The following is a 27,492-nucleotide window of genomic DNA, read 5'->3' as shown; positions in this document are numbered from 1 at the left end:
CTGGAGGCTGTTGTTTAGTCCTAATGATAGTGTCCTTTGCCTTACAGAAGCTTTCAGTTTCTTGAGGTCCAATTTATTGTTGATCTTAGTCCCTGAGCCACTGGTGTTCAGTTCAGGAAATTGTCTCCTGGGCCAAGGAGTTCAAGGTTATCCCTCCCCGCCCCTTTTCTGTTCTATTAGCCTTAGTATGTCCTGGTTTATGTTGGGATCTTTGATCCACGTCATAATCTGAAATTACAATTACTCGGTTGAAAGTTTCTATACAGGGTTTCTAATGACCCAAATTCTGCACTTGTGTTTTGCTATTTAAGTACGGAAATGTCTCCCCAACCTATGGATATTGGAGGGGTTTTGTTTTGTTTTTTGTCGATTTTCGTTGCTGAGACAGGTTTTTTTTTTGTGTATCCCTGACTGCCCTGGAACTTGCTCTGTAGACCAGGCCAGCCTCAAACTCAGAGATCCACCTGCCTCTGCCCCCTGAATGCTGGGATTAAAGGTAAGTACCACTACCACCTTGGGGGTTATTTGTTTTAACCTTTTATGCTTTGGATTTAATTTTCTGGTTTCTTTGCTAGGCTGGTTTTTGGCTTTCAGGGTTTGTTGAGGTTTTTGTTTGAAATTCTCTTTTGTTTTTATGACATTTACATTTTGGGGAATTTTGTGACAGTTTTGGCGGTCTCATATTCTTCTAGGATTTCATATTTATTGCATTTTTGGTTGTTTCTGTTTTGGCTTTGTTTGGGGTTTTAAGTTTTTAGATTTTTTGTGGTTTTAAAAATTGATAATATTTTTTGAGAATTTCAGACCGCCATAGAGTGTGTTTGGATCCAAGTCACTCCCTGCCCTTCTTCAACTCCTCCCAGTTCCTTCACACCAGCCACTCACACAACCCACACATTCATTTCTTTTTTAATAGCCTGCTGTCATATGTTCATGTGTGTGAGGACTTCAACTGGAGTGTGGTTGACATTCCAGGAGCCACATCCTTAAGGATAATGCCTCTCTCTTTCCTAGATGTCATCAACTGTTAATGTTCCCACTATGGGTTAGTCATGGTTGAGTGCATGATTTTGTGCAGATCTCAGGCTGGCAGCCACTCTGTTGTAAATTCATGGGTGCAGTGGTCTTGTTGTATAAAGAACATATTTTGTTCTGGCTCTTCCCAACCTGTGGTTCTTACAAAGTCTCTGTTCCCTTTTTTCCATGATAGTCTCTGAGCCAGTGAGGGAGGAAGGGATGTAAGGAGGTAGGGTGGGAGGAAAGAAAGAGGGAGTGAGGCAGGCAGTGAGGGAGGGAGGTAAGGTATAATGTAGCCATCCCAATTTTTGTCTGAGCTGTTTGTTAACCCTTAGTCTCCAGTCTTTGACCAGTTGTGAGTTTTGTGTTATTGCACAAGGAAATTTCTCTGAGACTTGACAGTTACACTATCAAATGTTATACTAATAAATGTAATTTCTCTAAGATAAGAGAGGTGTACTAATAAATCTGTCGAATAAGGATGTGCCTGTTTGAGAACATGCCATGTTTGTTCTCTTGAGTCTAGGTTAGCTCACTGTAATGTCCTCTAGTTCCATGCATTTACTTGGAATCTTCATGATGTCAGTTTTCTTTCTAGCTGAATAACATTCCACTGAGTGAAGGTACCACATTTCACTAGCCATTCTTTAGCTGAATGGACATCTAGTCTGTTTACTAACCATGGATGTACATGTGTCTGTGCAGTAAGAAAAGCAATCCCTTGAGTATATCCCAGGAGTGGGACAGCTGGGTCACGTGGCACATCTAGTTCTAGTTTTCTGAGGAATACCCACACGTTTGTTTACAGTGGCCACACCAGCTTATATCCTCCCATGGACAGCATAGAAGAGGATTTCCATCCCCCACATCCACCCATACCAGCAATGGGCCCTTGGCCATCTCATTAGAATTAGATAAAATATCAAACTACAATTAGTTTTCAACACTGTGATGGCTAAGGATTGGAAATATATATATACATATCAAACATTTGTATGAATCCCGAGATATTCGTTTCCACATCCCTATCCCAATCATTCCCAATTATTCATTAAGTTGTTTTCTCAGTGTTTTTATATTTCTTTGCATATTCTAGAAATTTTGGTGAGTTTGTTATATTTTGTTTTTATCTCTAGTGTTTTAACTTTTATATAGTTTTGCTTGTTTGGAGTTCCTTTTTCTCTTTTCATTTAATTTTATATTGCTTAGATTTTCAAATTATTGATTTTTTAAATTTCTTTGATCATTTATACATTTCCTCATAACTTTTTCTTTTTACACAATTAGTAATATTCCTTCTTAGTGTTGGTGAGCTGAGCATCCACTCCTATAGACTTTGCCTTGGGCTTTTTATTTTGGATTTCCTTGGCTTTTTCTTTGACTTTATTTTTCTGTGTATCTACTCTTGTTATTTTTGTTGGGTTTTAGTTTTCTGTTTTGCTTAGTTTCTCATTATTTAGATTTCATCATAGCTTTCTTTCTTCCCTTTCTCTTTTTTCTACCTCTTAGGTAGCATTTATACCTTGTTGCCCCAAATGAGTTTTGGGAGTAAAGAGGATTCAGAGAACCTCAGATCTGAGTCCAGATTTTCTAACACAGAGAGTTTTCACTCTCAGTACATCCTTGGAAAGACCATTAGCCATGGAGGCCGCTCCAATGTGAAGTTGGCCCATCACCGCCTCACAGGCACCCCCGTGGCTGTGAAAATGATACCCAAGCAAGAGAACTGGTGCCATCCCGTCACATCAGAGGTGGAGAGCATGATGACTTTAAATCACCCCAACATTATCTCTCTGTTCCAAGTCATCAAGACAGAGAAGAGAGTATACCTGATCATGGAGTTGTGTGAGGGCAAGTCACTTTACCACCACATCCTAGAGGCTGGCCACCTGCAGGAGGATGAAGCCAGGGCAATCTTCACACAAATTTTACATGCTATGAACTATTGCCATGACCAAGGTATAGTTCATAGAGATCTCAAGCCGGACAACATCATGATAGATAGCAATGGAAAAATAAAAGTAATTGACTTTGGGCTGAGTGCCCAAGTGAAGCCAGGACAGCGGCTGAGCTATCACTGTGGGACTTTCCCCTTTGCTGCGCCTGAGCTCCTCCTTGGCAGACTATATGACGGCCACAAGCTCGATGTATGGACCCTGGGTATCGTTTTGTATCTTATGATCACCGGAAGGGTACCATTTGATGCTTCCAACTTACTACATTTTCGAAGACAGGTTGTGTCAGGAAAGTATCCTGTCCCCTCTCGCCTATCAAGAGAACTCCAGGACCTGGTTAGACTTTTACTTATAGCAGACCCCAAACAGAGGCCAACCATTGGTGAAGTTCTGAAGCATCCCTGGGTCAGAGAAGATTCCCAGGTGTTCACGCATCCTCGTGAGGAGCTGCCCACCCTCGGCCCAGATGTGGCCATTATAAAAGCCATGGGCCACCTTGGCTTCAGAGAAGAAGATATAAAAGACTCTCTATTTCGTAAAAAATACAACCAGGACATGGCCTGTTATAGTTTCCTGAAACAACAGGCTGTGAAACAACATGAATGTGACAGCCTGACCCGTTCTAAGCCCATGAATCCACTGAGGACACCTTTACCTTCCCCTGATGATCCTACCACTTTCAACCTTGAACAAAGTTGTAGAGAAATGCAACGAGCATTACACTGGTCATCTTACACGAGTGAAGGTCATTTCACTCCTAGAGAGAGGAGAGCAAGAAGTGTTAGTTGGCCTGGTGTCCTTCCCTGCAGGACACTCCAGACAACACCCACAATGGGCCAAGCCCACATAAGTTCTAGGAGTGCGCCCTGCATTTCCTCCATGCACTTTGGAGCCAAGAATAGCCAGAGCAAGGAAAGCACAGCAGACCACCCCACCACCTCAGCAAAGGATATGCCGGAACCCAGCAGGGGCCCACCCAGAGGGTTTAAGTGGTGGGCCAGGAAGATGGGAAGAAACCTCCTGAGTTTGTGCTGCTGTATTCCAACACAAAACAGATCTCGTCTGAGGCAGAAAAAAATCTCCCCACAAAAATGAAACACGGGGAAGGCATCCTAAGAAAACCATCAGGCTGGACCCAGGTATATTTGTTTACTTGAATATCTCTATTTTACTCATGTCTGTGTCAACTGGCAGATTATACTTTTGTGTATGTATATGGTAGGATACATGGGGAATCTAGGTGTAGACACTAGGATTATGATTAAATTGAACCTACCAACAGATCTAGCATGCCATAAGGCATCTATAATGCGTATCTGGCGCATTGCACAAGAAGGAGACAACAGGAAGGTACTGACCATGCTAGGAAGAGGAAGTGGGAGAAGGAAGAGGAGGAGATTCTGAGGGTGGGGAGGGTTGGATGGGGTGGGAGCTAGGAGATGGGGGGGAGGAAGGTTCAGAGGAGGAGGCAGCTTGGGGAGCAGTGTGGAGCAGGGTTACCACAGCTGGAGAGATGCCCTGTGCAGCTGAGTTTCTCAGTCCCTCACACATGTGTTGTTGCATTTTAGAAGATCACCAGAGGATGCCCAATGCTACCACCCTACAGCCACAGTGTTGGAGAAGACACAAGTGTAGACATGGACCTCAGGAGGAGCCTAGTGGAAAGCCATCATGTTCTGGGTCTGTTAGCTTCAATCAGTGCCCTGAGTCCAGCCAGGAGGAAGGAAGCAAATGAAGATATCCCAGGTGGTCCAAGGCCATCACAACATCATCACTATTCAGAGCAGAGGCTGAAAGCCTGTCCAAAGCTGGCAGCGATAGGAGCCCCTCTGTCTACCCAGGTTCACATCAGACACCTCCACTAGGTGCATGGCCCTGCCTCACTCTTAGTAGAGGATATAAGGCTTCTTGATATGTTTGTTATAACTCCGAGAATTAAATTGATATTTGTGAAAGACGAACTCAGAGATTTCCCTGTATCTTCTTTACATAGGAAAATTGGGCCTGTGGTGTTCAAAAGCCCCAGGAAAATTAAATTCAGGCACTAATCTGCCAAATCATTAAAAGTGTCTTTGAAGGGACCAAGATTTCAGGTACCTGAAGGAGGAAGTGTAGAAGCTAAGTGTGGACTTTCTTCTGGACCCAGCAAGCATTCTCAGAAGTACCATGGAGAGCATTAGGTACCATCAGCTTGACCCATTTTTATAGAGGCAGGCATGGTAACCCTGGGAATTCCACATGCAGATGTGGCATGGGTTGGATCCCAGGGTTGTGAGGAGCCACAGGTCCATCCTGACCCACAGGACAATAATTGTATGAGACAAGGTGTTCACTTTTCCTCTTTACATGCACGATCCACCTCATTCCCTTATGCCTGATTGCAGGCAAGTGTCCCTTAGTGAACAAATCAGATCTGGGGCAGAAGGAAGATGTTTGTTGAAAGAGAGAAGAGATGTTTTCGGTGAGAGGACAATCTCTACTGACACAGACCAGATGTGCTCTGCCACAGGGACATCACCTAACAAGGCCAACTCTGAACCCTATCATACCTGATAGACTCCCAGTGCCTAGAGAACCTCATCTCACTGGCCCTGAAGCCATTCATACGTTCACCTGTCACTCTGATGGCTCTCAGATTCCTGAGTTGTCCTCACACCATGCTTCCACTTGTCCCAGTATTAAGCCCTTGCCCTTGGCTTCTTTATGTTACCAATCTTTTCAGGAAACAATCTTCTCTAAAGTGCACTCTACCTCATACAGACTCTGCCTCAGAAGCTCTCAGGGAACATAAGTGTCACATGTATTTGTCTGTGTCTGCATGTCTGATCCTGTGTCAGCTCAGAATTAGTCATCTGAAGCTGATGGGTTGACTCTGGGGGACTGAGGAGAAGTGTACACTAAATTGTAGGGAAAGATGGGAAATTCATGTCCTCTCCTAATCCAACTGAAATGCCTGAGGGAGAAGCAACTATAAAATATTAGAGCACCAGATGAAGGTAACCACAGGAAAACACCCCCTTGCATGAACACTAAAAGACAATGAAGCAAGCAGAGTTCCCCCTGGGAGACAGACACAGCAGTGGTCTCCATGCAGAAACTGAGTACTAAGTTCCAGGAGCACGAGCCATGACTGAAGGGCGTTCACTGAAATATGGAGATTCTGAGGGGACAAGGCCCATTCTCTCCCCATGATCCTCCTTGTTACCAAGAGGGGTAACCCTGGAGCGTTGCTAGACAGCACAACCCACATACACATGTAAAGCTCTGTAAAAGTTTTCAAGTGACAGATCCTGGGAAGAAACAGATCATGTACAGGGATGACAAGCCTTCTTCTAATGACCCAACAGGAAGGAGAAATCAGCTCTCTGTTTCCCTGCACTCCTGTCTGTCTGTCTGTCCATCTGCCCATCTGTCTGTCTGTCTGTCTGTCTGAGGTAGTTGGTATTTTGACACAGAGCAAACAAGCACACAGTCCTGGTGTTACAGCACCCTCTCCATAAAGAACAATAAGTTCAAGCATGATTTTTACCCATGTATGAAAAATATTTTTAATTTAATTTTGTTTTGTTCTATTTTGTTTCTAGACATATTTTTTCTATCCAGCTAGGGCTGTCCTGGAGCTTGTTCTCAGACCAGGTTGTCCTTAAACTCAGAGATTTGCCAGCCTATCCTTCCCTGGTGCTAGGAATTAAGGCTGTTCCCACCACTGCCTGGCAAAAGTCCTCTTTACATTTTTATCTGTTTCATGTATCAAATCATGGCCTAACAACTTCATGAGTCAGTCACGTGAATAGCTACATTGATGCAATTTTCTTTTTTAAAAAATGTAAATGTACTTTTTTTATGCTAAAACTGATGTGTCCATCTGCAGACCCTGAGTTGTGAGCTGCCAGACATGGGTCCTGGGCATAGAACTTGGGTCCCCTGTAAGCCAGTTGAATACTTGTCACTGCTGAGTCAGCCCTCCAGCACAGAAGCTCAGAATTTTTTTGTTTTAAAAACAAGGTCTTGCATTCTCTGTGGGATCTGATATGAACCTGAATGTCTGATCTTCCTGCTCCTTTCTCCAAGTGCTCAGAGTATATGTGTGCCACACACCTGTTTCCGTGGGGTGTTTCCTTGTGGGGAACCCAGAGCTTCATGTGTGTTGGTCTGGTATTGTCTCCATCAATATAGCAGGTTCTGGATAGATTTCTCTGGGATAAGGAAAAAAACCCTACAGAATTATCCAATATCTGGGAACACAACCCTTTCCTGTTTGAGGGGAAAATGGAGGTTTTGGTTTTGTTAATTTTTAAATTTAATTGTATTTATTTTATTATTTTTAATTAATTAAGTTTTCTGGATAGGGTTTGTGTGGCATTGGCAGTTCTGGAATTGCTCTGTAGACTAGACTGGCCTTGAACTCAGAGACCCTAGAGGATGCTGTTTTATTAGCAGAAAGACTCACTGACTGAGGTTGAGGCACCTGCTCAGTTAGAGTTCTTGCTTACTGTGCAGAAAATGCTGGGTTCAATCTGATCCCTAGCAAAATGCAAACCACACTTCACCATGAATGCCTGTGATCCCAGCCCTCCACAAAATTCAAGAGGTCTTATAAATTCTAGGCCAGCCTGGGATATATGACATCTTGTCTCACAAAATAAATACAATAAATAAAGAAAGGGGTGTGGGTTACATAGCCCATGATGGTGTCTGTTGGATAAATGGTGAATTTGAACAAACACCTTTTCCTTCCCAAACTGGCTCAAACTGGTCGGGGTTTCATTTGTTTATTATCATTTACTTTAAAGATAGACTATTTGGGGGGGGGGATGGAAGGTTTTATGTCATATTACTTGAAGTACATTTCTTCTATCAAAAAGGATAAAGGAAGAGGAGAGGGAGGAGGGAGAGGGAGGCTGGAATGTAGCAACTTAGAAGCAGAGCTGTTCCTAGCATGCCCGAAGTCCTGGGTCACCCCTAGCATGAAAAAAAAATGGTGACAGAAACCTGCCCATACCTATGCTCAACAGGCCCAGCCTAGCAGGAAGAATGGGGGTCTTCCTGGTCAACTGATTCTTTTTCTCCTTTCTCCCTGGCAGCAGGAAGATTCACTCACACAGGCCCCAGCCCTCTGCACCTCTGTGAAAGGCTTAGCATGATGTCTGCTGCTTTTGTGGAATGCATTTCATCTTATGCTGTTGGATGTCCCCTAGCAAGTGGCAAGTCTCCATGTCAGGAGAGAACTCTAGCTCTTAGGTCCAGGAGCTCTAGAGGCAAACACAGCACTCAAGTTTGCAGCTGTCTTCAACTGTGTCTCTAATCTGAGCCTACCCCACTTCCCCTGCAGGGCAGGGGATGTCCATAAATGTGCTCTGAGGAGTGGGTCTCCCACTTGTAAAATGAGGGTGCATGGGGGAGACCTTGGATTCCTGTCCATCTGTAGTTCTAAGACCTGGCTGGTTTAAAAGTCAGGCTTTAATTATAATTTTACAAATATCAGGGGTAGGAGCTATGCTGTCTGGCTTATGACTTCCGTTAAGCCATTAGAAAGGCAAAGGCAGGAGAATCTCTGTGAGTTCCAGGCCAGCCAGCCATGAGACTTGGTCAAAAAGATGAAATTGGGCCTTGGGGGTGGGGCTGGAAAGGACAGTGGCCTGACTTCCCAGGCAAGTGTCCTGGGTCAGAAGCAAACCTGCCCTGTGGCAATGCATTCGTGCCTGTCTGATCTGGTTTGGTTCCTGCCTGCTGGTCCAGAGACTGATGTAAGTTTGGTCTTTTCTTCCATAAGGGTCCCAGTGGTCTACATTAATAAAGCTGTAAAAAACAAACAAACCAAAAACACAAAAACAAATCTAGTCCATCTGAATCTCTTCCCACCTTAAACATTCTCTGACAGGCTAGACTTCCTGTTGCCTATCCTGGATGATGAAACCCCTGATGACTATTGCTTTTCCAAGACCTCAGTTCTGGGTTCCATTGAATTGAATTCTCCTGGCCCCTCCACCCCAGCATCCCTGCATTTTTCTCTAGCACAAAGCATGAGAGGACCTCTAGGACCCCGCAGATGACTGGGGCTCTGCCACAGAGGGGTTGGGAGGCAGTGGCCCTGCAGTGTTCTGACCCCTAGGGCCTGCAGCTAAGTCACTGTGTCCATTTGATGTGAACCCTTTTTCCCTGATCGTGGACCAGGCACAATGAATCAGAGTCTGTGAACTCTGACTCCAACCGAAACCCTCTGGAAGAGGACAACCTTGCATTGGCAAGCAATGATGTCCTTTTGAAACCACACCCTGCTCCCCTGGGGCTGTAGAGTAACAGGAACACTGATGAGGAGACCAGGAGCAGATGGTTCTGAGTTGTCTTTGGACCTATTACCAAAAGTGCCTCCCGTGTTGCCATCAAAGAAGTCCTGGAAGCTGCTGCTCACTGGTTCTAGGGATCCCAGCAGGCAGCAAGTAGATGAGAGAGGGTTCTAAGGGACAGGTCAGTGGTTGGCACCAGTTCTCTCACCATTCGAGAGGCAGAAACAGAAAACAGAAGGGCCAAGTGTCAGCAGAGTCCACAACCCCTGCCTGCCTTAGTAACATTTTCTCTGAAACTGATTTTTGCTGGTGTCTGTGTACATATGAATGCATATAATATATGTATTCATGTGTATGTGTGTATATAGGTGATACACACACACTCACTAGCACATGATTTGTTTTTGAGAGAGTATCTCACCACTGAACTCTGCCTGGCCTTTAACTCACCAGGGGTCCTCCTGTCTGCCTCCACCTCCCAAGAGCTGGGATGGAGGGCAAGGGCCACCACAGCAGCTGAGAAGTTGCTTTCATTTTGAAACTCCAGCCTTATAAGCAAGAGGTCCTACATTTCATCCTCCATCAACCAAGGAAAACCTCCAGAAATGGTGGTTTGTGATGTAATCCTGGACACAGGAAGATCTGCAGATTTTGAAAGCTGGCCAGTCTAGCCAAATCCAGGAACTCCTAAGTTCAGAGGAGACTCTGCTTCAAAAAACAAGATGTACTTCAAGACTTGTGAATAACCAAAGCTGACCTCTGCTCTCAAAATACAAGAGAATTGGGGTGGCAGTATTGATAGAAAGGAAGGAAGGAAGGAAGGAAGGAAGGAAGGAAGGAAGGAAGGAAGGAAAGAAAGAAGGAAAGAAAGAAGGAAAGAAAGAAACAAAGTAAAATAAAGAAATAAAAGCAGAGCTGGCTGACTGGACAGTCAACAACTCTGAGAGAGAGAAGTGGGGGTGGGGAAATGGATAGTTACAGCCAGAGAGGGGCTGAAGGAGCCCTGGTGGGCAGCAGTAAGCTGGAGACACCAGAGGTGTTGGGGTGCACATGTGGAGGTGTCTCCACAGAAGCATGCACACTGCAGCCAGGGTGACTTCCTCTCTTTCTTTGGCTTCTGTCCAGGTTCGCTGCTGGGGTTCTCTCAGGACTAAGGCTGATGGCTGTGCTCCTGAGGAATCTGCAAATTAAGGACTCAGAAGCCTGGAGCTCCTGATTCTCTGTAGGTCTCCACACTATGCCCGCCTGGTGCCATCCCTTTCCCTGCCACCCTGTGCTCCCTCGGGTCACTCACCCCGCCCCCCTGGTAGCCATGGAACAACTTCCTGTCACAGCTCTTCCTGCTCTTTCCCCTTCCTGATCTTCCTGAGCTTCTCATCTTCTCATCATGTGCTAGGGCGCACATGCCATGCGCAGCTGCGTTCTTTCCTGACTCCACCCTGCAAAGCACTGAGACTAGATACAAGAGCAGGGCTACACCTCAGTCCACAGGGCACAGGGACCAGCCTGCAGGGGCTACAGTTTTCACTACAGCAAGGAGGAGGCATTGCCCTGAACTCATAGCCAAGTTTTAAAACCTTTCTGAGGTCCAGACCATCAGCAGAATATGACCAAGGCTTTCCCTCCCTTTCAGACAGTTAAAGTCATGCCTTTGGGCGCCAGGGTCCAGAGAAGGAGCTATGGAGCTGGCTGCTGCTGCCAAGGTCCTTTCCTGACACTTGGTCTTGCTGTGTCTGCTGTCTGTCCCTGTTCAGGGAGACAAGGTGAGTTCCAGAGATCTGATGGGGGCAGCGGGTTGATGTTGGGAGGGGGAACACAATTTTTCTATGTTAAAGGCTACCTTGTGAATTCCTGAAGCCTGAGGTGGGGGTGGGGTAGGGATGGCAATGGCAGGAGGGGTGAAGGTGGGGGTGTGGGAGCACAGCTGTTTCTATTTTGAGCAAGCCAGTGACTTCCTGGGATACAGTGTAGGAGGACAGCACCCCCTCAGTCTGGAGACTAGAAGAAGCCAGACTTTTCTTTTCTTTTCTTTTCTTTTCTTTTCTTTTCTTTTCTCTTCTCTTCTCTTCTCTTCTCTTCTCTTCTCTTCTCTTCTCTTCTCTTCTCTTCTTTTCTTTCTTTTCTTTTCTTTTCTGTTCTGTTATTTTCTTTTCTTCCTTCCTTCCTTCCTTCCTTCTTTTCTTTCTTTTTTGTTTTTTTTTTTGTTATTTTCCAAAGATTAAAATATATTTTTTAGTTCAAAAGATTATGATGATCATGGCCTTCAGTTGCCACTTATTAGACACTAAAGAATTCACATCTCATTGGTCCACATAATTTTTATTATAATCTTCAAAATTGTATACAATCATTTTTTAAAAAAATTATTTAATCTTAATTTACAGTCCAGATATCAGCCCCTCCTGGTCCACATTCTGACTGTTACAGATCCCACACCTTCCCCAGCACTTCCCCCCCCCCCCCCAGGAAACTGTCCCCAGGCCATATTCCTCAACCACCAGGCCTCCCCACTCCCTGAGGCCACCAATTTCTTCAGGGATAGGTATTTCTTCTCTGACTTACTCCAGACCTGGCAGTCCTCTGCTGCATGTGTGTTGGGAGCCTCATATCCGCTCGTGCATGCTTGATGGTTGTGGTTGCATCAGCTGGTTGGTGACCCAGTGTCTCAGATCTCAGGGGTCCAGGTTAGTTGAGACTGCTGGTCTTCTTACAGGGTCTGCCTCCTCTTCAGCTTCTTCCAGCTTTTCCTTAATTTAACCACAGTGGTCAGCAACTTTTATTGGGTGTAAATATCTGCAACTGACTCTTTCAGCTACTTTTTGGGTCTTTTAGGTGGCAGTCATGATAGGCCCCTTTTTGTGTGAACCCCATAGCTTTAGTAATAGTGTCAGGCCTTGGAGCCTCCCCTTGAGCTGGATCCCAATTGGGCCTGTCACTGGACATCCTTTTCCTAAGGCTCCTCTCCATTTGTGTCCCTGCAGTTTCTTCAGACAGGAACAATTATGGTTGTTCTGTGTCTGGAAGTTTTTAGATTTAGTGTTTTCTTTGCCCAGTGTATCCATTTCTCCTGTGGTATTGTCCACTCTCGAGATTCTGTCTGCCATGGTTTCTATTCTGTTGGTAAAGCTTACCTCGGTACTTCCTGTACAAATTCCTGGATTTGTCATTTCCAGAATTCCTTCAGTTTCTGTTTTCTGTATTGGTTCTGTTTCCATCGTTAGGTCTTAGAATAGTTTTATTGTTTCTCTTCAACTATTTTTCTTTTCTTGAATTTCTTTAAATGATTTATTTATATCCTCTCTCAGGACTTCTATCATCTTCATATAGTTATTTTAAAGTCTCTTTTTTTGTGCTTCAACAGTGCTAGAATATTCAGGTCCTGGTGTGGTGCAACAGCTGGGCTCTGATGGAGACATTTTGCCCTGGTTGTTAGTGATTGTGCTTTTGCTCTGGCATCTAGGCATCTGGGTTTGAGATAATTATAGGTCTAGGTGCTGATGTCTGGAGCTTTCTTTTTATCAGTGGGCAATTTGTTCCTTGGTTTCTGTTTCTTCTCTGGATTTTTGGAGATTATATTAGTTGTGTATTGTCTGTTTCCCTGGCCTGCTCAGCTGGTGTGTTCATGGGGAATGATTACTGGTATTGGAACTGGGATACTGGAATGATCTGGAGAAAGGAAGGATGGAAGAGAAGGTCTTTGTGATCCCTTGGGGTTGGGGTCAGAGAGGAAAGGGAGGTCCCAGAGTATTTCCACCCACAGATCTGGAGAGGAGACTATGGGATTGGATCCCAGGATCAAAGGAGAAATGGAAGTCCACCTTTACGCTGCTTCTGGCCCTGGCAAAGTGATCCTCACATTAGCAGCGTCCCAGGGCACTGCTGGAGTTGAGGTTGGAAATAAACAACTAAAAAGGTGATGGAAGCAGCAGGGGAAGACCTGTGTGATCACCTGGAGAAGGGAGCTGGGGGTTGGGAGACGGAGAGATGTCATGGGTGCTCTACTGAAAGAGCTGGTGCTGAGACTGGGGCATTGGATATGGGAGAACAAACAGGGAAGAGAAGATCTGCAGGTAGCATCCCTGGGTTTTGTCAGATGTGGCCTCTCAATGGTGTTTTCACAAAGAGGCTCTGTCTAAAGGTAGGATCTTGGTTATTCATCTGGAAGAAATTCTCATCATTCAAAATTGATGAACTTCACTTTGGTAAAACAAGCGCCTTTTCTCTTTCTTGCTTCCATTTTCTCATTGATTTCCTCTAAAGATCAGGGTCCCTTTGGTGGGTTGTAGTTGTTTTTCTACATTAGAAGCAGTTTTGATCACCTGAAGATGGTGTTGAGTTGTGAGTCTTTCCTGTGCTAGTGAGCTCTGCCTTTCATCTGTAGATGTCCTCACTGTAGATGTCTTCACTGTACATGTCCTCACTGTAGATGTCCTCCTTGTAGATGTCTCCTGTAGATGTCCTTACTGTAGATGTCCTCACTATATGTCTCCTGTAGAAGTCCTCACTGTAGATGTCTCCTGCAGATGCCATCACTGTAGATGTCCTCACTGTACATGTCCTCACAGTACATGTCCTCACTGTGGATGTCCTCACTGTAGATGTCACCTATAGATGTCCTCACTGTAGAAGTCTGTAGATGTCCTCACTGTAGATGTCTCCTGTAGATGTCCTCACTGTAGATGTCCTCACTATATGTCTCCTGTAGAAGTCCTCACTGTAGATGTCTCCTGCAGATGTAATCACTGTAGATGTCCTCACTGTACATGTCCTCACTGTAGATGTCTCCTATAGATGTCCTCACTGTAGAAGTCTCCTGTAGATGTCCTCACTATAGATGACTCCTGTAGTTGTCCTCACTGTAGATGTCATTACTGTAGATGTCCTCACTGTAGATGACTCCTGTAGTTGTCCTCACTGTAGATGTCATTACTGTAGATGTCCTCACTGTAGATGACTCCTGTAGTTGTCCTCACTGTAGATGTCATTACTGTAGATGTCCTCGCTGTAGAGGTCCTCAATGTAAATGTCCTCACTGTAGATGTCTCCTGTAGATGTCATAACTGTAGATGTCCTCACTGTAGATGTCTCCTGTAGATGTCTCCAGTAGATGTCCTCATTGTAAATGTCTCCTGTAAATGTCCTCACTGTGGATGTCTCCTGTAGATGTCCTCACTGTAGATGTCTCCTGTAGATCTCCTCACTGTAGATGTCTCCTGTAGATCTCCTCACTAGAATTTGTTAGGCCATGTCTTAGTTAGGATTTTACTGCTGTGAACAGACACCATGACCATAGCATATCTTATAAAGGACAACATTTATTTGGGGCTGGCTTACAGGTTTATAGGTTTAGTCCATTATCATGAAGATGAGAGCATGGTGTCATCTAAGTTGGCATGGTACAGTCAGAGCTAAGAATTCTACATCTTCATCTGAAGGCTGCTAGTGGAGGACTCACATACAGGCATCTAGGACTAGGGTATCAAAACCCATACCCACAGTGCCATACCCATTCCAACATGGCCACACCCCCTAATATTGCCACTTTCTTGGCCCAAGCACTTACAAACTATGACTTTTCACTCCCTGACCCCCATAGGCTTGTCCAAACTTATGAGTCAATGGAGGTCACACGTAATCAGCATTATGCAAAATACATTTAGTCCAACTTTCAGAGTCCCCAGAGTCTATAGCAGTCTCAACAATGATAAAAGTCCAAAATTCAAGGTCTGTTCTGAGATATATGCCACCATTTAACTATAATTCCCAAAGCAAGAAAGGAAACCAACTAGGTAAACTACAAATTCTCCACCTTCATGTCTGATGTCAAAGCTGTCTTCATATCTCCAATCCCTTATTCACCTTTGTTGACTGCAACAAACTTATTTCTCCTGGGTTAGTTTCACTCCCTGTTCGCAGCTTCCCTCAGCAGAATGCCTAAAGCTCAGGCATCTCAAACATCTTGGGTTCTCCAAAGCAACTTGATGTTATAGCTTCTTGTTTTAATGTCTTGTACCCACACATTATCTTCTGGGCTCATCCAAGGGGCTGGAATCACTTCTCCAGCTCTGCCCTCGGTAGCATTTAAGCTCAGGTTGATCTACTCTGTTGCTGCTGCTGTGTCTACTGATCATCCCATGGTACTGGTATCTCCAATACACTGGGGCCTTCTGCCGAAACTAGGCTTCACCCATAGCCTCTTATAGGCTTTCTTCATGGTGCCAAGCTCCAACTCCTTTGCATGATCCATTCAGTCCTGGGCCATCAGCTGCAACTGTGGCTGCACCTTCACAAGTGGCCTTCCATGGTCTCTCACAGTCCCAAACCTTAGCTGCTCTGCATGACCTCTTCATGCCTTCAAAACCAGTACTACCTGGGTGATTCTTACACATTACCAAGTACAGCTTCAGCATGTGGTACAACCTTGGCTATCTCTGGAACACAGCTGGTTTTTGTTCTCATAATATACTTCCCACAACATTTCACCTCAGTGATGCTGGTCTCTTCTTAATAACCACTAATTTCTTAGCTCCAGCTAACCAGCATTAATTTTCTCAGCAGTCTCTTTTATGCTGGACTCCAAAGCCAGAGCCACATGGCTGAAGCTGGCATGTTCTGCTGCTTTTGGGGGCTGCAGCATGGCTGCCCCTTATTCTGTTACCAGCTTTCTGTTTTCAAACTCCCTCTCTGCCTAAGCTTGGCTCTTCTGGATCTTGTGCTGTAGATTGACCCTGAACTCAGAGATCTGCCTGCCTGTCTCCTGAGATTAAAGGTGTGTGTAAGCCTGAATCTAAAATTTAGCTGTGTAGGCTCTTGCCCCTAAGTCCTATTTCCTTAATCTGCAATCTCCTATATCACAGGATTTGGCTCCATTTCATGTCTTGGTTAATACTTGACCCATGTATTTTATATTTTTCCTTTCTAAACTTGCTACACTTGCTCAAAATGCTTTTCATGAGATTGAACCATAGAACAAAGTCTATGATGGGCTATTTTGAGACTTCCTTGATAAATCTCTATCTTCGCCTTAGGTAGACTCTTCAGCTAAGGGCAAGAAGCCACATGCTGCACCCAAATACCAAAAAACAACCTCTGCACTACAAACTGAAATTCTTCTCCTCTGAAACCTCTTGGGCCAGGTATGCACAGTTCAAATTACTCTCAGCAACAACAGCTTCCATACTGCTACTAGGATGGCCCATTTAGCTCCATTTAAAGCATTCCTCTACTTTCCAAATCCAAAGTCCTCAAATCCATGTTCTTCTAAACAAAAGCATGATCAGGACTATCACAGCAATACCGCACTCCCAGTACCAACTTCTGTTTTTGTTAGGATTTTACTGTTGTGAACAGACCCCATGACCATGGCAGTCTTAAAAAGGTAAACATTTAATTGGTGCTGGCTCACAGGTTCAGAGGTTCAGTCCATTATCACCAAGGTGGGAGCTTGATTGCATCTTGGCAGGCATGATACAGGAAGAGCTAAGAGTTCTACATCTTCATCTGAAGGCTGCTAGTGAAGACTCATCTCCAGACAGTTTGGCCTAGGGTATTAAAGCCCACACCCACAGTTGCACTCATACTCCAACATGGCCACCCCTCCTAATATTGCCACTTCACTTCTATGGCCTGGACAGACATGTTAATAATGTTCCTTTAGGTGGGTGCTGGACCACAAGGTCCTAGAGGTCGAAGATGAGGTTGGTATACCAGGTGCCTGTGGGGGCCACCCTATGCACCTGCTGAAGGATGTCACCCACAGGGGCATTATAGATCATCCCAGTTAGGACGTAAGGCTGGTGAGGGGAGTTAGAGGAGGAGCAGCTATTGGTTAAAGGCAAAGCTATTAGAACAACAAGCTTTGTCCTTGACCACCTGCCATATGGTTATGAAGTCCTCTGGGTCTGAAGGAGGGTCTTTGAGGCAAGCTTGGGTGTGGTGGGACAGGTGGCAATTCTGTTTGCCTTAAGTGAAGTGGGTATAGTTAGCACAACTACATACGATTATTACTGGGAGGGGTAGGGGGGTTAAAGACTCTGTTTCTGTTGTCTGTTTACAAGTACCCAGTCACCTGTAGGTAATTATGAGGAGTAGGAAGAGGAGCAGCCTCAGAGCTGTCTCTCAGGTGTGGCCAGAGGTCCTTCTAGGTATAAGCTAAGGCACTGAGGGAATCAAATAAATGTCTATCAGGCATTTAAGCAAATACATCTGATTTTACTTGGGAATCATGGGAAGGAGTCTCCTATACATGATCTCAAAGGGGGTCAGTCCCAAGATATAGGGGCATGTTCCTGACCAATTTGAGGGTGAAGGGGAGGAGAGCCTCCAAGTCCCTGCAAGTCTCCATGATTAATTTGATAAGGTTCTCTTTCAGAGTTCTATTCATCCTATGAAACTGTTCTTTTTGGGGGCCTATAAGCACAATGCAATTTCCAGTCTTCCACAAATGGTCTTGGCCATTCCCTGTGTAACTTGAGAAGCAAATGATACAGTAAATATTAAAAGTATTCTATGCTCCCAAGCAGGTACACAGGCATACATTTTGCCACATGCATATGTTTTGCCACCTGCCCAAGTGTTCTGGATACAAGAATGTAAAACACACACACACACACACACACACACACACACACACACACACGAACACACACCTACTAGCTTATTTTTAATATGTCTAGATAACTCAATGGCTGGGTCACTCCTAAACTTCCACATGCCTAATACGCTTCCCTCACACTATAACTATATTGAGGAATAACACACTATATTCCTGAGTTAGTCCTTACTAAATCTCTATTTTGCCTTTGCTGCCCTGATTCCATTTCAACAGCCCCTCCCATGGGGTTGAGTTCCCTTTGCACCTACATTTTGGCCATCTCACCTTCCTGCTCCTTCAAGGCATGGTCTGTCCTATTCCCCTCTCATGTCTAAAGAGGTCCTCCATTTTCCTCATACCCAGGCGACTGGTCTGGTGAGTGTGTCTGAGCAGGTTCTGAGCAAGGCGACAGGATTAATTTACAGTCCCGGTTGGTCATCCACCAGTCTCTGATTTGTAGTCATTGGTATCTGAGTTTCATGTGCTTTTTGTATTCTTGAGAATGCTCAGGCTTCTCTTGTAGAGAGGGAGGCCCAGGATCTGACACCAGAGGGTCAGGTCTGGTGTGGTACTAAACATGGCCTTTCTGCCTCATCTGCCCTCTGATTGCCCTTGGCTTCGGCTGTTACTGCCCTCTGGTGGCCAGACCAGAGAATAATTTCTAACTTTGGGGGCAGCCAGTGGGCTTGTAATAAGCCTAGTTTCTTGCTTGTTTTTAATAGTCATTCCCTCAGCCATAAGCAGCTGCTGTCCTGATACATGGCCCCGTGGATATGTGCCGGGGCAAAGGCATATCTGCTATTAGTATAAATATTGGCATTCTGGTCCCTGCTCAGGTTGAGGGCCTTGGTCAGGGCAATTAGCTCTGCTGTTTGGGCTGAAGTTCCAGTTTGTTGGACGGAAGCAAAAGCAGGTCCAGAATCAGACACACTGCTTCCCCCACATAGCTCTGTCTTGTACGAAGCTGTTACCATCTGTGTCCCAAGGACCTCAGTGTCCAGGACTGGATGATTGGAAAAGTCCTTTATGAGTCCGTGTACTTGGCCCAGGATCCCTAAGCAGTTGTGGAGAGGCCCTTTTAGATCTGTGTCCAGGAGTAAGGAAGCTTGGCCTTGTTAGAGCAGGTGTGGCCTGGTTGGAGGAAGTGTGTCACTATGGAGGTGGGCTTTGAGACCCTTCTCCTAGCTGCCTTAGGACAGTCTGCACCTGGCATCCTTTGGATAAAGATGTAGAGCTGTCAGCCACTCCTGCACCATGTCTGCCTGGACACTCCCATGCTTTCACCTTGATGGCAATGGACTGAACCTCTGAACCTGTAAGCCAGCCCCAATTAAATGCTGTCCTTCACAGAGTTGCCTTGGTCATGGCGTCTATAGACAGAAGCAAAACCCTGATACAGTTAGTGTCCTAAGGAAGACCCAGTAATAATTTAATTGGGGCTTACTTCCCATTTTAGAGGTTTAGCCTTCCCCACCTCAGGCTGGGGAGCATGGCAGCACACAGGCAGATATGTAGCTGAGAGTTCTACATTCCTACATAAAGACCATGAGAAGATAGAAACTCTGGGTTGCAAACTGGTTTTTCAAACTTGAGGCTAGCTCCAGTAACCCACTTCCTCTGAATTGCCTACAATTACTCCAACAAAGCCACACTCCTAATTTCATTATACATCTCTGTTGACATGTATACTTCTATGAGCCTTTTTACACACACCCCTCACTACGAGTTTTGGAGGTTCTAGATTCTGTATTTCATGCAGTATGGACTAGTCTCTGACCAGATTCCTGCCAGTCGTTCCTGTAAGACATAGGCAAACTCCACAGAATTTTGGCACTTTGCTGATGACTAAAAGACTGTGTCCAAAGCATGAGGAGAATGCTGAGTTTACACTGCCTGCTTCACAACTGTGAGACCCTGAGCTAATCCTTGGACCTCCTGTAAATGGCTGGGAATGGTGCTGTGTGCTTTCTTGTCAGCACTAGCAAGGCAGAGGCAACTGGGTACACCTTCATTTCCAGGGATATTTTCACCCCTACAGGCCGCCACAGGCACTGCATGCAGGTGGTACAAAGACAATGACTGATACACAGGCAAATATTGATACACAGAAAATAAAAATAAAAAAGGTCTGAGTCACTGGTAAGCCTGTCGAGTCTACTTGGAGGATCCCAAGCATCTTAGAGACCTTGTCTAATCAGCATCACTGTGGCATTTTTTAAGATGTTATGAAAATGATTTCCTTACTAAAATCTGGAGGTTAGTGTATAATACTTCCTTCTAAGACATTTGCAATCCTCTGCCTCCTCCTCTTCCTCCTCCTCCTCCTCATCATCATCATTATCATCATCATCGTCATCATCATTTTTTATTGGTACAAATATTTGAAGTCAGGAATACTTCAAGTCACCTTCGTTACTCAATGTTCCTCATCAGTTTTCTTTACTTAAACTTCTAAGTGGCTTTTCTTACAAAACATTAATGCATATTTCAACCTGATCCACCTAAGTGGCAATTTCACAGCCACAAAGTTAGTCTTGAGTTTCAGAGGGCTCCCAGTCTTCCCCACCAAATCTGCTGGTGGGGCCTACTCAGTGAGAAGGAATCCCAGCCACTCATGGAGAAATTCAAGCCTTAGAGTGTTAGCATAAGGAAAGTAGGGTAGGGGTGAGGTAGGGAGAAAACATGTGGCAGAGGCAGAGAAGGGAAGAAAGAGGAAGCTGGTTGAAGGGAACAGGAATGGGGTCCCAAACCTGCATCACTGTATTCACAGCTGAAGTGTGGGGGAGGGAGAGAGGAAAAACAATTTTTAAACATTTCTTTTGCATTTTAAGTTTAATTAAATAGTATACTTCTAAAAGTTTCCTTTCATAAAATATTATTTACTTTTAGATTGCAGTGCTCACACAAACACAGGACACTAAATGTGTATATGCTCCATTAGGTCTTGTCTGCTTCCTTGTGCATTCTGTATAATAGGATAGCACTAGAGTACTGTGTCCTCTTTAGATGTTAGTGAAAATCAGGGAATCCAGGGACTATGCATGTGCTAGGTCAAAGAACCTAAAGAAGGGGAGAGAGACTGGGACTTCAAGCAGGTCATAGACAGGCAGAGATCTATCCTTGAGTTCTCTGGATTAGGTGTGTGGTTTAGCGTGGGAGAACCTGAGATCTGATGCCCAACAGTGTTGTGTGAAGGGGCCCAGTGGGAACAGGGATGAGCGTCGAGTTCACAACTGGCACCTCTTTTTCCATGCCAGGCTGCAGCATTACTCCTGGGTCTTTTCTGCATACCAGATCCATGTTGAATGCTCCATGTGTCCTATTTCCCCTGTGTGTTCAGCTAGATTTTCATACCCAGAAACATAGATGCTGTCTGACATATTTTATACTACAGTACTTGATATTAGTCACTAAATGTACTTGTAAGCTAAATCTCCCTTGTGGCATGTGTGCGTCTGAAGAGTCATAAAAATCATCAAAGACAATGCACAGAACCCAAATCCTCAGAATTTGATCAATGCACTGGAACAGCTTGCAGAGGCAAGATGCCAGGGACCTCTAGGAGGCTAAGTTCAAAGGAACACACACCTCAAGTTTGAAAACACGACTTTTGCCATGTCACATAGACTCCACAGGAGTTGGAGTGGCAAACAGGCCATGGTTTGTCAGCACAGCCAAGGATAAATTATTGGTGCCTCCTGGCTATTCAACATCAGTGAAAAGGACTTCTTCATCTTGGACGCAATGAATATGATCTGGAGACTGACTAATGTTGTGACAGGGGATATCATGATTGAATGGAAAGATGTGAAATTAATGAAACATCTGAATTTCTCCATAGCAGAAGGCAGTCAGAAACTCAATGAATTCTTAAAGCAGCACAAGTACAAGCCAAGTAGATATTACCTAGATTATCAGAAGGCAGGTAGTTATTCTAATTCGATAGACTGAGTGGAGTATGGTAGTGCTCCTTTCTGGACAGGCAGTGATGACAAGGGGAAACCATCATCAATCCATCTCATTCCCTATAACCCAGTGGTCCAGGCTCTACATGGCCTGCTAATGAGCGCCAAGCCTGTGTGCATCACTGTACACTTCCAGCCTCCTCATCCTCAGGTAGAGCTGTCCTTCCACCAGCTCCACCATCACTCCTAAAGGATTTGTTATCTTACTCTGATACAATTAAAAATCACTAATTTCCCAACATCCAGAAAGTGATATCCACAGTACATTTATCAAATTTTGTGATAGTTTGATAGACATCAACTTTTTATTGTAATGAAATAAGCTGTGTCAAGACATCATAAATACAACTCCCACTTCTCTCTCTACTCAGGACTTTGTAAAATAGTTCTTATATGTGAGTGCCTCATGGCTGCTGGTGGGGAGAAGGTTCTGATGGAGCTGTGTTTTCAAACTTTATCGAGAACTTTCCTACTATACTTTAAGGGTCAACAACAAGGTCTCTGAATATTACTCAGCTTACATCACCCACCCAGTTTCCACCTAACAGGCAATTTTCTCATAAGGCAGTATTTATCCTGGTGGGACTAATTTTCACATTCTTTATTATCTGCGTTTGCCTATATGTCAAGAGGAAATGTTGTACCCAAAGACATAAAGAGAAGGCTGAGGTTTCATTTGGTCCTTGGTAGGGTTGTTCTGTGGAGGACTGGCAATAGGTGTCCCAGTGGGTACTAGGGATGGGAATTCTGCTCCCCATGTCGGCATGGCAAGTGCCAGTTACCCACTGAGCATCTTTCTAGCAACTAAAACGGATCTGTTGAGAGTCTGACTTCAAGTTCAGTCAGCTATCTTCTGCTCAGACCATGAGAATGGACTGGAGGAAACTTGTGAGCACCTCACTTGCACGCCCTCCCATCATGTCACATGCGGGGACACTGAACCTCTCTCCAAGCTCAGAATAATTGCAAAGGTATTTTCACACAGCCAGTTAGGACTGCCCATTTACTTTCTCTGTCTCATTACCCTCCGTGTTACATGCAATAATGGCTGTCGAAACTAGATATGGGTCTGTCTGAGAGGAGGTTTGGGGACCTGGACCTCTAAATCACCTTTGTTAGTCAGGGGTCATGACATGTCAGGGCACAAGCTAAGAAGTTACTTTCAGACTTCTCTGGTGGGATCAAGAGCTAATCATTTTCAGAACCACAGTCAGGCTCTCACTTCAAACCCTTCCCAGACAGAAATCTTCAGCTGCTCAGGGCCTGTTGCATCAACTGCCACTAGGCACAGAGGAACGATGGGCCAAAGGAGACAAGAGGAGAGGTTCCCAACCAGACCACCAAAATGTTGTCCCAGGAGGAAGAGCCCAAGGCATGCAGGTCAAAGAATTTACTGGACCAAACATCCACATTACCTCAACCAAGATGCAGGAAACACCTCACAGCATAGGGAAGAATGGATATGGGAAGTAAGGGAATGGTGATCTTTAGCAGTCATCAGGAGAGAGCAGCATCGCTGAGGTGAGATCATCTGGAAAGTGTTCCCTGAGTGTCAGTACAAAGAACCTGAGTTCTATACACAGTCAGGTTGGACCTCGTGTTGGTATCTGAACTAGTCAGTGTAACAGCCAGTCTGAAGGTGGTGGTTTTGAAGATGTGAAGGGGTGATGGAGAGCATCTGAGGCTTGGCACGGTGTGACAGGGTTGGAGTCCATGAAGAGAGCCCTGGACAGTGAGAGTGCCTCTAGAGCCGAAGACTCTAGCACTTTAGACATGCCAGTGCCATGGGGTGACCACCAAGTAGAGCATCAGGGGCAGTGGAGTGGAGCCAGTCAGAGCCTAGAGGACAAGCTGTCTACACTCTGTGGGCAAGCTGGAGAAGTAACTCCGGTGCTGATAGCGAGCCAGGTATTGGTCAGCTTTGGACCCTGCACCCAGGTTCATATTCAAGGCACCCTCAGGGGGCTCCTCAACTGGGCCTGATCTCAATCAAGGCTTTCTTGTGAAGCCAGACTCCTATAACCTGATTTCGAGCTAAGAGTTAGAAAAGGGAAGGACTGGAAAGTCGCATTTGAGGCCCTGAGTCACAAATGGGGAAGGTACCTCCCAAGAATAACAGATTTGTAACACAACCACACACACTCACACACACCCCTGAAATAGAACTTAATGACAGACCAATGTAGCAACTGTGCAAATATTCATCTTGGGGATCCACTGCGGGTTTTTTTTTTTTTTTTGGTTGCTAAGAGGAGTCCCGTGAGAAGGTACTTATAGGAGCTGGGGTGACTTCCCACAACCTGTTTTACTGCATAGCCCACCTGAGGACATGCAATGACTCTTGATAAGAAAATTAGAACATATTTTAATATGTGCAAAAATGACCAGCAGGTTTTAAAAACAGAGTTAAACACAGTCACATAAAACCTGGGTAGAACAACTGATCAGATGTCTTAGACAGTTTCTGCTAACCCAAGCCTCCAGCCAATAGACAAGAACAAAATGTCTGCAATAGTGGAAGTTATTAGCTTGAAGATTCACTGGAGCCTCATACTATGGGTCACATGCTAGAACTACCTGATGTGTTCTGAGAACTCCTCCTCCACTGCATGTCAGCAAACAGAAGGGCAACATGCTAGGAGCCTTCTAATTCAAGGTAGCAGCCCTGAAACCACAGAGACATTGGGAGAACCTCAGAGAGCACTTTCGAAATCTGACAGTCATGTTCCTAATGTCACAGCACTAATGTGGAAAGGTAAAGTTAAGGCAATCATAGAGAATACAGCCCAGAATTATTCTCAGTACTCATCTGAAGCTGATGGGTTGACTTTGGGGGACTCAGGAGAAGTGTACACTAAGTTGTAGGGAAAGATGGGAAACTCATTTCCTCACCGAGTACAACTGAAATGCCTGAGGGAGAAGCAACTGTAAAATATTAGAGCACCAGATGAAGGTAACCACAGGAAAACACCCCCTTGCATGAACACTAAAAGACAATGAAGCAAGCAGAGTGCCCCCGTGGGAGACAGACACAGCAGTGGTCTCCATGCAGAAACTGAGTACTAAGTTCCAGAAGCATGCGCCATGACTGAAGTGCGTTCACTGAAATATGGAGCTTCTGAGGGGACAAGGTCCATTCTCCTCCCATGATCCTCCTTGTTACCAAGAGAACATCTCAACCAGAGGCCCAGAACTGTTGCTAGACAGCACAACCCACAGACACATGTAAATCTCTGTGAAAGTTTTCAAGTGACAGATCCTGGGAAGGAACAGATCATGTACAGGGATGACAAGCCTTCTTCTAAGGATCCAACAGGAAAAAAGAAATCATCTCTCAATTTCCCTATACTCCTGTCTGTCTGTCTGTCTGTCTGTCCGTCCCTCTATCTGTCCATCTGCCAGTCCATCTGTCTGTCTGTCTGTCTTTCTGTCTGAGGTAGTTGGTATGTTTTCACAGAGCAAAAAAGCACACAGTCCTGTTGGTACAGTACCCTCTCTGGAAAGAACATTAAGTTCTAGAATGCTTTTTACTGGTGTATGAAAAATATTGTTTTATTTTATTTTATTTTGTTTTGTTTTGTTTTGTTTTGTTTTGTTTTGTTTCTTGACATGGTTTTTCTGTGCACCTCTGGCTTTCATGGAGCTCGTTCTGTAGACCAGGCTGTCCTTAAACTCAGAGATTTGCCAGCCTCTGCTTTCCTAGTGCTAGGAATTAAGGCTGGTCTCACCACTGCCTGGCAAAAATACTCTTTACACTTTTATCTATTTCATATATCAAATCATGGTCTAAAAACTTGACTCACTCATGTGAATAGTTACATTGATGTAATTTTCTTTTTTAAAAAAATGTAAATGTACTTCTATTATGTTAAAAGCCATGTGTACATCGTCAGATATCTGCAGAACTGGAGTTGTGAGCTGCCAGTCATGCGTCCTTTGGATAGAACTTGGGTCCCCTGTAAGCCAGTTAAATACTTGTCACTGCTGAGTCAGCCCTCCAGCACAGAAGCTCAGAATTTTTTTTTTTTGTCAAAACAAGGTCTTGCATTCTCTGTGGGATCTGATATGAACCTGAATGTCTGATCTTCCTGCTCCTTTCTCCAAGTGCTCAGAGTACATGTGTGCCACACACCTGTTTCTGTGGTGCGTTTCCTTGTGGGGAACCAGCAGCTTCATGTGTGTTGGTCTGGTATTGTCTCCATCAATATAGCAGGTTCTGGATAGATTTCTCTGGGATAAGGAAAAAAACCCTACAAAATTATCCAATATCTGGGAACACAACCCTTTCCTGTGTCAGGGGAAAACAGGGGTTATGGTTTTGTTAATTTTTAAATGTAATTGTATTCATTTTATTATTTTTAATTAGTAAAGTTTTCTGGATAGGGTTTGTGTAGCACTGGCAGTTCTGGAATTGCTCTGTAGACTAGACTATCCTCAAACTCAGAGACCCTGGGGGTGGCTGTTTTATTAGCAGAAGGACTCACTGACTGAGGCTGAGGCACCTGCTCAGTTAGAATTCTTGCTTACTATGCAGAAAACACTGGACTCAATCTGATCCCTAGCACAGTGCAAACCACAATTCACCATGCACGCCTGTGATCCCAGACTTCCACAAAATTCAAGAGGTATTTTAAGCTCTAGGCAAGCCTCGGATACATGTGACCCTATCTCAAAAAATAAAGACACTGACTAAAGAAAGCTAGATGGCTTACATAGCCCATGATGGTGCCTGTTGGATAAATGGACAAATTTGAATAAACTCTTTTTAATTCCCAAACTGGTCCAAACTGATCAGGGTTTTATTTGTTTATTACCATTCACATTAAATAAAGCCTTTTAGGGGGGGATGGAGGGCTTTATGTCATATTTTCTTTGAAGTACTTTTTTTTCTTCTATCAAAAAGGTAAAGAAAGAAAAGAGGGAGGAGGGAGGAGTCTGGGATGTAGCAACTTAGAAGCAGAGCTGTTCCTAGCATGCCCTAAGCACTATGTTCACTCCTAGCATGAAAAAAAATGGTGGCAGAAACCTGTCCATATCTATGCTCAACAGGCCCAGCCTAGCAGGAAGAATGGGGGTCTTCCTGGTCAACTGATTCTTTTTCTCCTTTCTCCCTGACAGCAGGAAGATTCACTCACACAGGCCCCAGCCCTCTGCACCTCTGTGAAAAACATAGCATGATGATGTCTGCTGCTCTTGTGGAAGCATTTCATCTCACCACCCTGTTGGATGTCCCCTAGCAAGTGGCAAGTCTCCATGTCAGGAGAGAACTCTAGCTCTTAGGTCCAGGAGCTCCAGAGGCAAGCACAGCACTCTAGTTTGCAGCTGTCTTCAACTGTGTCTCTAATCTGAGCCTACCCCACTACCCCTGTGGGGGAGGGGGATGTCCATAAATGTGCTCTGTAAAATGAGGGTGCATGGGGGAGACCTTGGATTCCTGTCCATCTGTAGTTCTAAGACCTGGCTGGTTTAAAAGTCAGGCTTGTAAGTTTAATTTTACAAATATCAGGGGTAGGAGCTATGCTGTCTGGCTTATGACTTTCATGAAGGCACTAGGAAGGCAAAGGCAGGAGAATCTCTGTGAGTTCTAGGCCAGCCAGCCATGAGACTTATTCAAAAAGATGAAATTGGACTGTGGGCATGGGGCTGGAAAGGACAGTGGCCTGACTTCCCAGGCA

At 44.7% G+C, this 27,492-nt stretch overlaps 1 protein-coding gene across 1 annotated transcript; it reads left to right on the top strand.

Moving 5' to 3' along the window:
* Positions 1-2,552: 2,552 nt before the first annotated feature.
* On the top strand, positions 2,553-4,067 carry LOC127673715 (sperm motility kinase 2B-like). Its single transcript, XM_052169501.1, has one exon. It carries the CDS (start codon positions 2,553-2,555, stop codon positions 4,065-4,067), a length of 1,515 nt encoding a protein of 504 aa, XP_052025461.1.
* Positions 4,068-27,492: the final 23,425 nt, after the last annotated feature.

This window comes from Apodemus sylvaticus, chromosome 23 (genome assembly GCF_947179515.1).
Source record: "Apodemus sylvaticus chromosome 23, mApoSyl1.1, whole genome shotgun sequence".
Lineage (NCBI taxonomy): Eukaryota > Metazoa > Chordata > Mammalia > Rodentia > Muridae > Apodemus > Apodemus sylvaticus.
The sequence above is the reverse complement of the archived record's forward strand: the minus strand, read 5'-3'. Positions and strand labels throughout refer to the sequence as shown.